The 15504-nt window shown below is 36.3% G+C and overlaps 1 protein-coding gene across 1 annotated transcript in view; it reads right to left on the bottom strand.

Annotated features, from left to right (window-relative positions):
• Positions 1-15504, bottom strand: part of LOC114664444 (E3 ubiquitin-protein ligase rnf213-alpha-like) — a 282755-nt gene that overhangs the window by 149662 nt on the left and 117589 nt on the right. The window contains exons 12-17 of the mRNA XM_051918957.1: positions 10968-14552; positions 9420-9553; positions 8552-8561; positions 8062-8225; positions 4380-4475; positions 3222-3340 (exon numbers count right to left, since the gene is read on the bottom strand). Coding sequence (XP_051774917.1) covers positions 3222-3340; positions 4380-4475; positions 8062-8225; positions 8552-8561; positions 9420-9553; positions 10968-14552 — 4108 coding nt within the window. The remainder of the gene's footprint in view (positions 1-3221; positions 3341-4379; positions 4476-8061; positions 8226-8551; positions 8562-9419; positions 9554-10967; positions 14553-15504) is intronic.

Below are 15504 nucleotides of genomic sequence, written 5' to 3'. Positions count from 1 at the left end.
TTCTTGGCCTGCCAGAACTAGGTTTAACAGCAACTGTGCATGTGGCCTTCCATTTCCTGATTACATTCCTTACAGTTGAAACTGACAGTTTAAACCTCTGAGATAGCTTTTTGTAGCTTTCCCCTAAACCATGATACTAAACAATCTTTATTTTCAGATCTTTTGAGAGTTACTTTCAGGATCCCATGCTGTCACTCTTCAGAGGAGAGTCAAAGGGAAGCATAACTTGCAATTGACCACCTTAAATACCTTTTCTCTTGATTGGACACACCTGTCTATGAAGTTCAAGGCTTAACGAGCTAATTCAACCAATTTGGTGTTGTAAGTAATCAGTACTGAGCAGTTACATGCATTCAAATCATCAACATTACAAAGGAACCCAACTTTTTGCACAGCCAGTTTTTCACATTTGATTTAATTTCATACAACTAAATACTGCTTCACTAAAAATATTTGTTCGGAAAACACCCCAGTACTCAGATGTTCCTAGGAAATGAAACACATACCAGTGTTATCTTTTTTGTTGAAAGTAGAATAAATTACTATGCAGGCTGAGAGGGGTTCCCAAACTTTTTCATATGACTGTATATATATATATATATATATATATATATATATATATATATATATATATATATATATATATATATATATATATATATACTAGCCAACCCGCGGCGTACCATACGCCGCATAATCAGGCATTTTTTTTTTAATGATTTTTAAGCACAGGGAGAAAATTAACATTTGAAAAATGGGTAATGTAATAAATCACCAAGAAAAGTAACATTGTAATAATGCACGGAACGAACCAACACGCAATTATCCACGACTGAAAACTGGCCGACCGCTATCGTGCCTTCTCCTCCCAGACTGAGGGATGGGGGTGGATGGCGCTCGGGCAGAGTCCACATGCACCTCGCTTTTCTATATATAATCCACCAAGTTACCCGACCACGGTAGTAGCGTGGGGCTGGGGGTGTGTACAAAGGGCAGGGACGTAATCAGTGCGAGCGTATGACTTGGAGTTACTGGTAATTCCCTGGTTTGCAGCACGAATGGGGTCCAACGGCTTACACACGCCTTTCTGCGCCAGATAGATGCACGTTGATCAATTCAGTGTAGCGCGCTTGCAGTTACCTGATGCAGGAATCTGTATAACATTGAAAGAAGTGTTGTTTTAATGAAATACATTTGAAGCGGTGGCCATGGAAGGCAAATGAACAGTCAACACGGCTTACAGCTGGATTGATGCTGTGTTTTGTGTCACCCGACCATGGTAGTATCGGGGGTAAGGGGTATAAAGGGTAGGGACGTAATCAGTGGGAGCGTATGAACCGGACTTCCTGGGAATTCCTTGTTCGTGGGGAACAAATGCAAGCCCCGGTTGATCCATTCAGTGTAGTGCGCGTGCAGTACGGGACATCCAGGGGCATCAGAGACCTGTTAATGCTCAATATCATGCATAATTATTTATTGAATGCTAAACACTTCCAGAAAGAAACAGTTGTCTAAAACGGGTTGGTCTGAGAATACAACAGTAAGTGAATGAAAAGATGGAACTCTGGAGAGAGCAACATTTTTGCAGTGTTACCGATTGTGCATATTAAATCTTGAAATGCTTTGAGTAACTAATTAACTAACTAACACCCACCCACTCAGCTTGTGTGAAAAAAATGAGCCCGTTCTTTCATCATTTTGTTGCAGCCTATCAAAGACTTGCTGATCATGTTTTCTAGACTCAATATACATTGTCTTTTCACTCAGCGCGGAGGTGCGCATTCATCACGGATTATTACATCCTGACTAATCTGCTACATGGCTGCGTTTGAAAAAACGACTTATCCCTGATGAGTTTCACCGGCATTAATGATTAGGAATCTGGTTGGAACAAAACCCTGCAGCCACAGGGGTTCACCAGGACTGAGTTTGGGAAACACTGCTGAACACAGACGAAACCGACTCAGGTGAGGAGTTGGGGCGGGCAAAGTAGTTGCAGCTATTGATTATTCAGTGTTGTTTGCCTGGGTGTCTGATCTGCGTTGACTGACATGGCTGTTTTCTGCGTATCCCATGGCTGTCTTCCGGCAGTGTGAATGCCTCGGGAGACAGGGGCGTCCTTGTGTGGTGAGTTGTTGCAGTCTGTGATCACGTCGCCGAAGTTATGCCAATGCTGGCAAACAAAGCCAACAGCCATGTTGCAAAGTTTGAGAGCAACAGTTTCGTCAATGACATTTTCCAAAAAAACCCGACTGATAGGCAGGTTTTCGATGGGGGACGCGGTCGGGTGTCGTAACCGAAAATAATAATGAAAAGTCAACGTGGCTCAGAGGTGTATGTGGACTCATAGCACAGACGAAAGGGACTAACTGGGTGGTCGGAGAGTTTTTGCGTCCGGGCACATGAGCAGGCAGTGTGAATGCCTAGAGAGCAAGGGTAGATGCGGGCCAGGAAAAAAGGAGTGTTGGTGGGCGGGGAAACGTCTTCCGTGTTCCTGCAGGACCATCTAAGAAGACGCATGTTTGTCGCGGATGCAAATTGCTGTATTTAGCGTGTAAAACAGTTTGCTATGGTGCACGCAGTCGTGCCTCGTAACCAAAAAGTCAACGTGGCTCAGAGGTGTGTACTGTAGCCCTGCCGAATATTAATGATGTCGTTTTTTCAGACTTGTCGCGTTCGAGTTGGTGGGTGTGGCTCTGCGAGTTGTCTCCGTATCCAATGGTCTTAGGTGTCTTACTTGTCGGCGGCTTAGTGAATCCACGCCCCTTCCGGCGTGCTTTCCATGGGTGGCTACTTGTCTTCCGGCTTAGTTAATTATATATATATATATATATATATATATACCCTAACACTGATTAAAAATAAATGTATTTTTCTGTTCACTTAAAATAATAAGAAAAAACATAAATGGACAGTTAATTTTAACTCAGATCCCTCATATTATTCATACTGTTGCTAAATAACCAATATACTAATCCACTCCTTGCTTCAAGTAAGAAATATTTGAATGTATGCAAATATCTGTGGATGGACTGGAAGGATCAAGATTTGCAATTAAAGTAACCAAAAATGCCCAAACACTGGTAGTAAAAACAAATCACCTACAATTTAAATGAAAAAAATGAAAAATGAAGTGCAAAACCACAAGAACTGCACATAAATATGCATGCACACTGGAATTATGGATCTATTCTGTTGCATAAACTGAAAAGTAGTCTTACCTCCATGAAACCCTACATATGATGTCCCACCATGCATTCTTGGAAGCTTTGTTATAAAATAAACAAACACTGATACATCTTCTTTAATACATTTGTTAATTTCATTCATTGCAGCATATCTAAAAAAATAAAATAAAATAACGATATATATATATATTATAATAAAAAAATATTGGGATAGAGACAAGACATGATTTTCTCAGAGAGACACTTTCACGTCCCACGAGATGAGATTTTGTGGCAAGAGATTTAACCACGCCTGGGGCCGGAAATAAAAGACAAAGAGTATATATCAAAGTAGAACATCGTAAAGAATTCAAAAATGTTGGCGCGATACACATGCAGAGCAAGTTAGAGATAATGGAAGTATGAAAATTCGAAAGTCTCAAAAAAATGACAGTAAAGATCACATTAGCTCAAACAAACGGAAATTATTACTCAGTGAAATAACAGTGAAAAGAGATCGAATATATTGTTTGAATTTAAACTTTAAGTCGGAGATTTGTAGATTGTCTAATTTGTGTTGCCATCAGGGAAAAGTAGTGTTTCTTCCCAATGAAGGGGCTTATCCGTGAGAATTAAAAGTTTTGTTGTTTGGTGAAAGTGAAATCCACATAGTGTAGCGCAGGCCACGGGGTTGGCGAGCAGGGGGTAACCCCCTAGTATATATATATAGAGAAAGAGAGAGAGAGGGAGAGGGAGAGATAGAGAGAGAGAGCAACAGTCAGCATTCAGTTTCATATGTGTAAATAAATCTGACATTTGGTATTTAATGTTAAAAAAAATACAAATAAAGATGGTAATTCAACATAATAAATAAAATTTGGTATTTGCATATACCTTTCTAGACAGAGAGGCACAGACAGGTATACATAAAGGGGCTGCTCTAATCCTACCACACAAGAAAGATCTATCATTAACAGGAAAAGTAAAGTCTTAAATACAAGTTTTACTGCTGTTTCACATAAGTTAAAAAAAACATACAATTTTGAAAAATACTCAAGTTTCAAGAACTGCTGAAACCAGATAACTTACTTGCTATGATCAATTTACTTATATCTTAATTAACAACTTTTTTAATCCAAATGTTTTAAACGTTTTAAAAGATGTTATATGTGTAATGAAAGCTTGAGAGTGTTAAAGACAGAAAGAACTCACTTTGCTGAAGCAATCAGGTTAGCACTCTGAGAACTATTTTCAAAGACAGATTGAATGACCAGAATTTTGTTTATATGCCCATCATCCAGGAAATACCTTTGCAGTAAAGAAAAAAAGAGTTTATAAAACAATCTAGCAGCAAAACTGAAAAGCTGTTTTCAGTTAGACACACTGAACTATATATGTATTTTGTTGTATAGTATTCAATATAAAAGTGCAGACTAAAAACATAAAAACTACATACAATAGAAAGCTGAAATAAATTTACTGTAGAGATCTACCTTTGACAATTATTCTGATGTATTCATATTGATTTGTGTATTGAAAATATAATTTTGCCAAAAATTAAGGTGTCAATCATTATATTTACTAGGAAAAATTAAGTACTTTGAGTGTGCAGGGTCATTCCTTTTTAATACAACAAATTTTCAAAAATGTTTTTTGCATTAACATTTTTGAGTTTGATGAAACTTGGCATTTACACTTACTTTCTAGATCTCAGATTTCGATTAGATTCCAATTCACAATGCCCAGTTTTGATTCAATATTGATTTTATCTTGACGAATTAGCATGCATATATTTAAAGTGGTGGCTTTTTTAGAAATTACTTAACCATAGATAATATAATGTAACAAATTACAGTAACACTTTATTTGAAGGATGTCTACATAGTGAGTTCATAATATGCATAAGCATGGAATGACATTTAAGAAGAAATACTTGATTAGTAATGAACAGTTAACATCAGTATTTGGAAGATATGGAACAAAATATCACTTCTCTTTAAAAAAAACAAACTTTTCTCATAGCACTGCACTCATTCAAAATTTACCATAATTTAACTAACATATGTATCGCTACATCAAAACCCACACATATTATGGGGAGACTAGTTGTTTTAAAGAAATGTAATGGCATCTACTTTATAGACATCTATATCATCTTGTGAATAATATTATTATAAAATAATCAAATATTGCTTCTTAAATAAAAATTGTTATTGAATAACCTATCCATATGTTATGAATCTCCATATAGACACCCTTTAACTATACTATAGGCCAAATATATTCCCCTATTAGACATTTAAAATAGTCTTGCATTAGTCGAAATTAAAGATACAGTGGGAAGACTCATGTCTTTCTATAATTCTATAAGTTGCACATATCAGACAACAAGGAAGTATTAAAAAACAATAATCTAGTCTTCATCCTTGTTGACAGCGACATTGAATAAATGGAACATGAAAGAAAAAGAACCAGTCATCATGACTGATAATGCTGCTATTATGAAGCTACTTCAAGTTGGCTGCTTTGTGCACATGCTGAATTTTTTATCATAGGCTGCTCTGAAAATTCCAAGAATTGCCCACTTGCTTTACTGGGTAATGTGCATGGCAAATTATTCCATTGTAGCAGTACAACTAGCCACATGTTTAAAGAGAAGCAACTTTTATTAGACTTCGCAAAACACAAACTCGTGATTGATGTGGTCATGTTATGGAGCAGCGCATTGGAAATGCTAGAAAAGTTTTTGGAATGACAGTGAGTCATCTCAGCAGCTCTGTATATAGGCAATGAGGTTGCTCCTGGTGTGACTGACATGTAGTGCGCTTGTCTGCAACATAGCCACCATAGGTGCCTAGTCATTTTTAATGTGTGATTGTCACAAAGGAATCTTCTGCCCTTGATGTCAGCTGTCATAAGTTATAGCTATTCTCTCGACTGACCTGACAGACATGGAGATTCTTTGCTTAAGACCTTCCTAAAGCCTCGGAACAATAACTTCACTTCATTTCTTTCTGGTTGGTACAGCATACTGCAGTTCAAAAACCTGTATCATTTGTCAAAAGCCCTTGTTTTTAACAATGGTGTAGGGTCTCATATCTTTACGGATAAAACTGCTATAGATTCTGTTATTTTTTGGGCACAAAGCAAATTAAACGGAAGCTTAGAGCTACTCACTGACTCCAGTGTAGATTGTTTAGTCTCTACTCACTTGGGTGTCAACTGAGAATACACTTATGGGTGACATCAGGGTAAATGATTTCTCAAACTTGTGTTGCAATAATACTAATTTGCACAGCTTACATATGGCTTTGATTTTATATAGTTGTTCTTTACCAATGCACTGTTTGAATCCATTGTAAGTCCACACATCTGATTTAAGTGACTAAGATGCTGATTTCAGTTAAAGAGGACACACCATTTTACGTGAGATAGTAAAGTGCTTTTTCAGTAGAAAGCCTTATCAGCCATATTACCTCCATCTAGTGGATTGGATGTCATAAAACGAAGATAAGCAAAAATCTACATATATTAATTGAGCAGGACAGAGATTCACAAGATCGATCTTGAGACTTTAAGAATTGATATTGAATTGTTTAAATGAAAAATAACGATTAATTGGAAAATCAGTATTTTTACTCATACCCATTAGTATGAATATTGGATTGGAGCTATGGACCAAAGGCCAGTTGTCCTGAGGTAACAGGGCCTTTGCCATTGGGCTAATCATCTACACAGGGTAAGAATGATTCAGATACATAAAACAAGTCTTCAAAACAAATGGTTCTAACCAGTAATGAAAACACTGGCAAAGAAAGGTTAACAGCTGGAATATGGACTATAACAACGTTAAATGGTAAAGAAAGATACAGTAAAAGAAGTAAAAAGGTACAAGACACAAATGCTAGATATATTTGAAATAAAAAGAAAGGGGAGAAAAATAAAGTTACATAAAGGATACACTCGAAGATTTTTGGGACCTCCAAAAGGAAGCAGAGTGGTGGCAGAAGTGGGATGATTGAAAGTATGATGGAAAGGAAGATAACAAGATGGGAACCTATAAATCCAAGAAAAAACAGTTTTTTTTTTTTTTATTGTGCATGTGCACAACATGACACAGAAAAGTGCAGGTTGGTTGCCTCTTTCAAAAATCTAAGGCTGTTTAAAATGCAATGCAGTGTAATCAGTTCAGTTCAGATTTATTATTTGTGCAAAGTACAATAAAACTTTTAACATGGGCTGTTCACCACAACGTTGCCACACGATGTGAATGTTGCTCTGTAGGTTATGTAAAATAACACAGAAGGTGATGAATGAAAACTAGGTGTCAGTTAGGAAAAAATAAATAATGTAGAAGGATCTTTTTCTTAAATTGAAACCTTTGCTTACTTGAAAGTGGATGTATTGAGTAAGGTTTGAGGCTTTTTTCAGCTTGGAATCCCGATATCCATTAGCTTCATTATAAAAAGCAAGAGTGGGCTAGTTATTTTTTAAAATGTACAAAATATGCTTCACATTAGAGTGCAATTCCATAATATAAAGTAATATATGCTGTGAGGCCCATAGGACTGTTAAAAAATGGCAGGTGCATATTTGAAACACGGTGCTGCTCTGCACATAGAGGTAGTGCTGGTAGAAAAACAGGATGACATGGTGTGGCTGACGGGGTAGGGTAAGATAACAGGCATATGCAACAGAACGTTGCTGCATCAAACCTCTGATGGGACTGCGGAGGCTAGGTAGACAATGGATCTACATTAGACTTTGAAGTTCCGACTTGAGGTGGCAGAGAGGGCACCCTGCACAGCAACGGGTAGCATGAAGGAACTGATGGCACAGCCAAGTTTGAGGTGAAGTGCATCAGGGCAGATGGCACAGAGTAGTGAAAACATACGAGTTTTCCAGATGAGGAACTGTGGTCAGCATGGCCATTGGAGGTACAGCACGAGAAAGTGGGGCAAGCAATTCATTGCTAGTGAAGTTTGTTGTGAAGGTGGTGAGTCTAGTGATGTGGTCACTGCTTATGGACTGAGTGCGAGGGTATGCTTTATTGGTGAGCTATAGAAACATAGGAGATATTTAAAGAGGTGCTGCTCAAGGATTTTTAGTTGATTGTAACTATTTATGATATTTCCTTTTTGAATGCACTGTTTTTATGAACATCTCTCTATTAAATATTTATGAAGTGCACTTTGGAATCTTTGTGATTGGAATAAAGATGCACTTGCACATTTTTGACAATTTAAACTTTGTTGTGACTATCAATTGCCACTGTTCAATTTCAGTTACGCACTATTAGGGATTAAGAAGACAACTGGGTGTCTGGTAAGCATTCCAGACACCTGACATATACCATGAAAGCGAAGAAACAACTTGAAAAATACCATACTTATCCTTTAAATAGATGTATAAGGTAAAAAAAATATAGACACATCTCCTTGTCATGTGCAGCTAATGTAATATATAATTAGTATACCACTGTGATTATGCTTTAAACAGTTATGCAGACATATGTGATATGCAATATTTACATACACATCCTGTATTTATCCACATACACAAAATTATTTTAGACAGAAGGTCCTTTTGAAATGTAAACATCCAGAGACAAAGTAGAAAACAAGTGAAGAACTGAAGGTCAGGCATAAAATCCTTTGTGTAACCAAGAACTTGTTGAAATAGTCTAGTTACAGAGAGAACTGAGAGAAGAAAGAACACATAGAGAATTATAATATTTATTGAGATAATTTTGAAAGTAATATTTAGATAAAAAGATAAAACCATCTATATGCTTACTCACAGACTGCCAGTATGAGAATGCTTTAACATACACTTTTAATTGCTGGTGGTCATTGAAACAGGCAATATTTAGACTTATTGTCCAGACCAAAACAACAAGACATTGCAAAGAACCAACAATAGACAAGAAACTTTCCCATTTTCCTGCAACATCACATTTTTATTGTTTGATGATGTGCTGCCTTCACCACTATTTGTTTCAAGAAGCTAAATTAGTTTTAAAATAAAACTATTTTTCTCAAACGATGAAGTGTTTTGTTCTCTGTCACCTGTTTTGAGGTGTGTGTATGGTTTTTGGATAGTATTTTGCAGTAAATGAAAATAGCCTATGTAGCATCAAATTCCTTTTGGCTGTAATATTGAGCAGCAAATACAGGCTTCTGCAACAATATTACTCAAAACTTAACATTCATTCTTGCTTGAGAAATTACAAAATAATACCTCTTAACCTACCTAATTTTTCTCAAGAATGAGTGTTCTGTATCAAATTGCTGCAGTGACAGCAGCTGTATTTTGTAATTGTCAGCAGTATCTCTTCCCAAAGTCTCAACATCACATGCTGTCAGGAGCCGAGAAAAAGTAGTAACCTATGAAAAATGAAGCATCACAAACCTTGAATGAGTGACTCTGTTATTTACATGTTCAACAGAATATAAGTGACAGCATAATAAAAAAAAAGAAAGAAATATGAACTCATTTTGTATCCAGATCATTTTAATGTAGTCTGCTGGGTTTGAACTTATCTTGTCAGAACTGAGTACACAGACAACCATGGACTGATCTTCAAGGCAAGGAGCTTCCAATACATAATCTAAATAAATATACAAAAATTTGACTTCTGTCTATCCAACAGTTACCCTCTGGTGTTAATGTTTGCAATGTGCCATCTATTGAAATGTATTTAACTGCTTCTGATTCTGTCACAGATTTTTCTTTATTTGATAAATTCATATAATGATTTTTCTATAACTAGCACAATCACAGTTAAAGTTAAATTAGGGACCTGAAGCACTTCGAGTGAAATCATAAAGATATGTAAATATGATAAAATGTAATCTGTATAATTCAAAAATACTGCCATTGTCTACTACAGAACATATAATTTCTCACCATAATAATTGGGAGTAATCTACAATAGAATTTGTCAAGGTGTCATATTATTTTTTTAGCCCTACATTTGTTTGCAGAGCCATTCATTACATGTTCTTTGATTACAAATTGTCTTACAGATAATAACATATCTACACAAGTGAGAGACTGAAAGGTGACTTTTGTTTTTTCAAGGTAAAATCATCTGCAAGTTTTTTTCCTTTTATTATTCCGAGATCATGTTTATTATAAGCATTTCACATTGTCATGTTGTTTGCAGTAAATAATCACATAGTGACATAGTACTAGACTTTCTAAAAAAACCATAACATGCACTAAAAGTTCACACTAAACTTGCTGTATCAGTAGGCATATGACTGACCATAAGTGACCAACTGCTGACCTGACAGTTATCGAATAATTTAATTTTACCATTGAAATACATATATAAGCCCAAAAAATCTTTTTCAGGAATAAGTGAAAAATAACTTTAAAATCATAATAATGCATTTCAATGCCTGGTATAACCAATAGCAGAACTCTGTAAACTAGATCACACAAAAGTCTTTCAAAAGGCAAAATCTTTCTGGGTTAAAGATCTTGTGTGTTTACTTTGTAATGTATGGCTAAACAGAATTTTGTATAACAAATATCTATTTTGCAAAATTGTCCACAAAATGTAATTTATTATGACATTTTAATTTTTGGGGGGGTTTGTTTGAAAGCAGCAATTTTAATCAAATAAGTATGTATTTTTTTCTTTCCTCAACAGGTTGCTGAGAGTATGAATTTACTCTAGAAAAAAATTAAACAAAGAAGTGCCACACCTACAAATTTCACTAAACAGTTTATAAGTAATACATTTGTGTAAAGAACCAAAAACACAAATGAAAGAACCCATATAATACTTACTTCAGCAAAAACAGTTTGACTCTGATCTTTCTGCTTTGCACGTAAAATAATAAAGTCTGCCAGGCAGCTGTGCTTCTGAACTTCAAAGTATTCCTTTATCCAATGTTCTGTCTCCCCATTTGACAATTCAGTGCAGCTTAGCCTCACTACAGAATCAGGTGTAGCACAGTTTAACAGAATGCTTTTAGCCTCTTCCAATAATTGTTTTTTCAATTCAAAACCTTCCAAATTTCCCTTAAGTCGTTGAGCCAATTGTAAAACTACTGACGCGCAAGTGTCTGAATGATAGCCAATGAAGACATCCGATGGGCTATAGGCCTGTTTTTCCAATATGCCAACTTGCTGATTGTCAACATGAACGAAAACATTCACCCAACTCTCTAACTCCTGGACAATCCTTTTCTGGTTGTTTTTAAGAACTGTATTGATATCAAGGTAATGCTTTTCAAGCCTGTTAATAAGAGGGATCGGGAACTGCTTATAAACAACATCTTTCTCCTCAATGACTATAAGCCGAAAGTCCTTTTGCACACGACATTTAACACGATGCGTGCCCAGTCCCAAATCCACATACTTTTGTCCACCAAGGCACACATAATACTGATTAAGGGCATCGTAAAGGCTTTCATACAGATTTTGAAGGTTCAGTAGAACAATGGTCTGGCCTGTTTCCATGCAGATCTTTACACGGTTGATATTGCGGCAAATCTGGGTATATTCTTGATCTTTAGGAAAGCTGGAACCAAAAATAATTTCAGGCTGGTTTTGATGCAAGAAATGTGTTTGCTGAAGTATCTGAAGGGCGACATAATTTTTGGTCAATATCAGAAGATACCGGCATTCTCCATCCTGACTGGGATAAATGTTTTGCCTTATAAGTTCAACTGTGTTAACTGCCTCCTGATTAAGTTTGTCACTAAAATGTGCACTGAAGATTTGGACTGCATTGATGTCATCTCTTCCACTAAAATTTCGCAGAACTGCTATTACAACATCCTCCGCTCCTGGCTCCCGGCCCGAGGCTTTTGTGATTGCAAATATCATCTTTATCAAGCTGTAATAATCACGGAGTCCAAAAAATTCTTTATTTTGTTTGCTACAGATTTCTAAGTATGCTCTAGCAAAATTTTTAAAAAGACCTTTTAATTTATTAAGCATAATCAGGTCTGAGGAACAGATCCCTTTAGCACTTTCTATCAACTCTTGTTCATCTGGATCCCCGCGAGAAACAAAAATACCACGGTTCATCTTGGCTGGATCTAAAGCCCAGTTGGAAATGCCAATAAAGCCTACTTTTTTATGTGGGAGAGGATCATCATCAATACACCCTTCTTCTAGAAGTGGATGTAAGGTCTTCAGAGGCATCTTGGGCGAATCTTCAGCTAAGCCAATTTCATCCAAGACAACCACAGAGATGTACTCATTCAAATTCTTCCCCTCTTGGAACCGAGCACATTGTTTGAAAGTGTTAATAATGCCCTCAGGCGTGGAGTGAGGACTACACTGGAAAGACACAAGGTGGATCTGCTTTAGTTGCTTGTATAAATCAGAGTGTGCTGCCTGGCCTTGCATTGCATCTGCCACTAATGTTTTGGCTAAGGACTTGGAGCTACCAGGTTTGCCTACTAAGAAGAGTGGGATACGCAGCTGAATGCAGATTACCATCATAAAAACATTTTCCTTCAATGCATTATTTCGTGCAATTGTCTTGTCTTGCAAATAAACACCATTAAGAAAAAGATCATGCATTAGGTAGATTTCTTTTAGAATCTGAGACTCAAGGTAAGATTTAGGCAGATGCACACAAATCTTTTTTCTGTAGGATTCTTTTTTTTCCAAACAGGCATGATAGCAAACTCCTACTGCCATTACCAGTGACCAGATAACTGGATCTCTTTCTTGTGGATTGTTTTTGCCTTGAGAAATTTTACAGAGAAAAGCATTTAGCTCATTAAGCAGCATCACATGATTCTTAAAGAACCATTCAAAAACAGCCATGCATCGTTCCACGTCCCTCAAACTAACAAAGCTGCATTCATCACTAGTCTGTCTCATAAAACACTGCGAAGTAGACAACACATCTGTTATCATTTCTGCATAATTCTTCATTATTGAGGCAGAGTGAACCACTCTTTGTACTATTTGCTTAATATAAATTTTTTCGGTTTGGTCATTTAATTGACCAAAGTCCCAGACTAGAGGAATCATGCTTGGAGGTAATGCTTGCACTCTGTACACAAGCTGCCTCAGTGGAATAGAACCAAGCTTCTCTTCAGTTTCTTCAGCTCTGACCCTATACCCGAGGCCTGCTGACTCTAGGCGTTCAATCATCTCGTTTGTATGCTTCCTGTAGGGATTACAGGCTGCTATGATCTGCAGACCTGAATTAGCAATAAGAGGATATCCTTCAGCAGTTTTGTCACAAAGAACTTCTTTAATGCTGCTTAGAGCTTCAGTTGTGTTGGCCTCATCAAAAAATAAAACAGAATCAAAGCCATATTTCTGCTTATTGTCAGTAGCAGACAGCTCTGCTTCTCTGACCTTAGAATAAATTATTTCTGCAGATGTTCCTCCATGAACTTTCACTAATTTCAAATTTTCAGTTGTAGCACCACTTCTTCGCAGCTCACAGAGAAACTTGATAAGCCTTGTTTTCCCACATCCAGTTTCTCCCATTATAATAACTGGAATACCACATCTAAACCTCATGTGAATGGCAAGCATCTTTAATATGTTGTCTAATGTCAGTTCATAGGTTTCATCAAGTCTTGAAGGGTCCTGTATCCCAAGAACATTGCAAATACGCTTTATCTTCTCACGTCTTTCAAGTTCATCAAAGTTGATGTTAAATGGAACTCCTTGAAGTTTAAGACCTTCATAGAGCTGCCGAGTCATAATGTTTTTTTTTATAATCAGGCCATTTTTAGGATTAATAGCATCAACCCCTTTTTGGTTATTTGGTTGGAGATGAAAACCAATAAAAGTCATGGAAACATGATCATCATTGAAGAAAATATAAGGATGCGGTTCTGATTCCCATTTCTTTCTAATACGGAAAGGAGCAAGATCATCTTCATTGACTCCATCCCAATTTACTTGCTGTCTTCCAGGACTCTGGTCTGAGATATTAAGTGAGGGTGTTGCAAAATCTCTAGCCATAAGAATCATGAAGTCAACTACAAAGGTTTTAAAACCCTGTAAAGTATCACCAACCAAATTAAAATCACAGAAAACTGAGTTTTCGCAATCTGCTAGCTGTAAATTCAGAAACCAGGCAAAGTTTCTCAACTCTGCCCAGGATGGATCCACTATGCCACAATATATAAAAAACAACTGTAAGCACTCAACATGTGTTCCTTCAACACCATGGTAAGTAAAACTATCAAGACTGTCATGATGGTGAAATCTTTTAAGATACTGATAGGGTCTCTGAAATGCTTCACTTTTAAATTCCTTGTCATCCATTAATGGGTCTGAAGAAGAGTTCTCTTGCTTGTTCATTTCAAGATCAAATACTTCCTTTGGTGGTCTGCAAAAAATCTTTGCGAAGATATCCAAAAAACTATACTGATGAGCACTGGACCCCTGTAAAAATAATGACAGATCATTTTAGTCCCAGATTAGATAAATATTTTGGTTAACATACTCTATGTAACTGTTTTGGCAGTGAAACATTGAACAATTACCACATTTTAGTACAAATTAAATATATGATCACTAGATAATCACTACATTATAGTTACAAATATTGAACCATTAACTTGAAGTTAACACCCTTCTTTATGCTCAAATATGTTCCACAAAACAGACATGAAATGAAAGCTGCATCATCACCCACAACTGGACTTTCGAGTTAAGGCAGACTTCAGCTGATGTCATTAGGTACATTTGATTTTACATTTTTAAGATTCAAGTGTTCTCTTTTTTCTCCCCACATTTGGAACTGAAGTTAAGAAATGGTGAAACAGATGTTAGTATTACATTGTTTATTTTATAAATGTCTCTGGTGCTAGTTGTTGGTCTTTCTTGAGCTGCCAGGACATGTTCTGAACTTAGTCATCCTGATCTAGGTAAAACAGGTTTGGTAAAAGATTGATAATAATAATAATAATAATTCATTACATTTATGTTTCACTATGTTTAATATTATATTTATGAACTTATACATCCTAAGTACAGTACATTGCAGAGCATGCTGCTACTTAACTTTTTCCTTGAAACATGCAAAAACATGCATTTCAGAACTAAATGCTCATAAAACTGCATCAGTTTATCTCAGACTACTCTTGCAAGGAAAAGGGGTAGTGATGTCTGTCCATCATGACTACAGATTTGTGGCCAAATAATATTTTTTAAGCAGGATTAACAGCTTGTCAAAAGAATGTGACTATATAAAAAAGCAGAGAGTGCTGTCAGATTTTAAATGTCAATATAGAAGTGAATCTTACTCAAAAAACACTATAAACAGCAAACCATTACCTTTTCTATCCCAAAAATCTTTTTAAGCCAATCACATTATTAAAATAACTTCTAGCAA

Source organism: Erpetoichthys calabaricus, chromosome 14, assembly GCF_900747795.2.
Source record: "Erpetoichthys calabaricus chromosome 14, fErpCal1.3, whole genome shotgun sequence".
Classification (NCBI taxonomy): Eukaryota; Metazoa; Chordata; class Cladistia; order Polypteriformes; family Polypteridae; genus Erpetoichthys; species Erpetoichthys calabaricus.
This window is presented reverse-complemented; position numbering and strand designations above follow the sequence as displayed.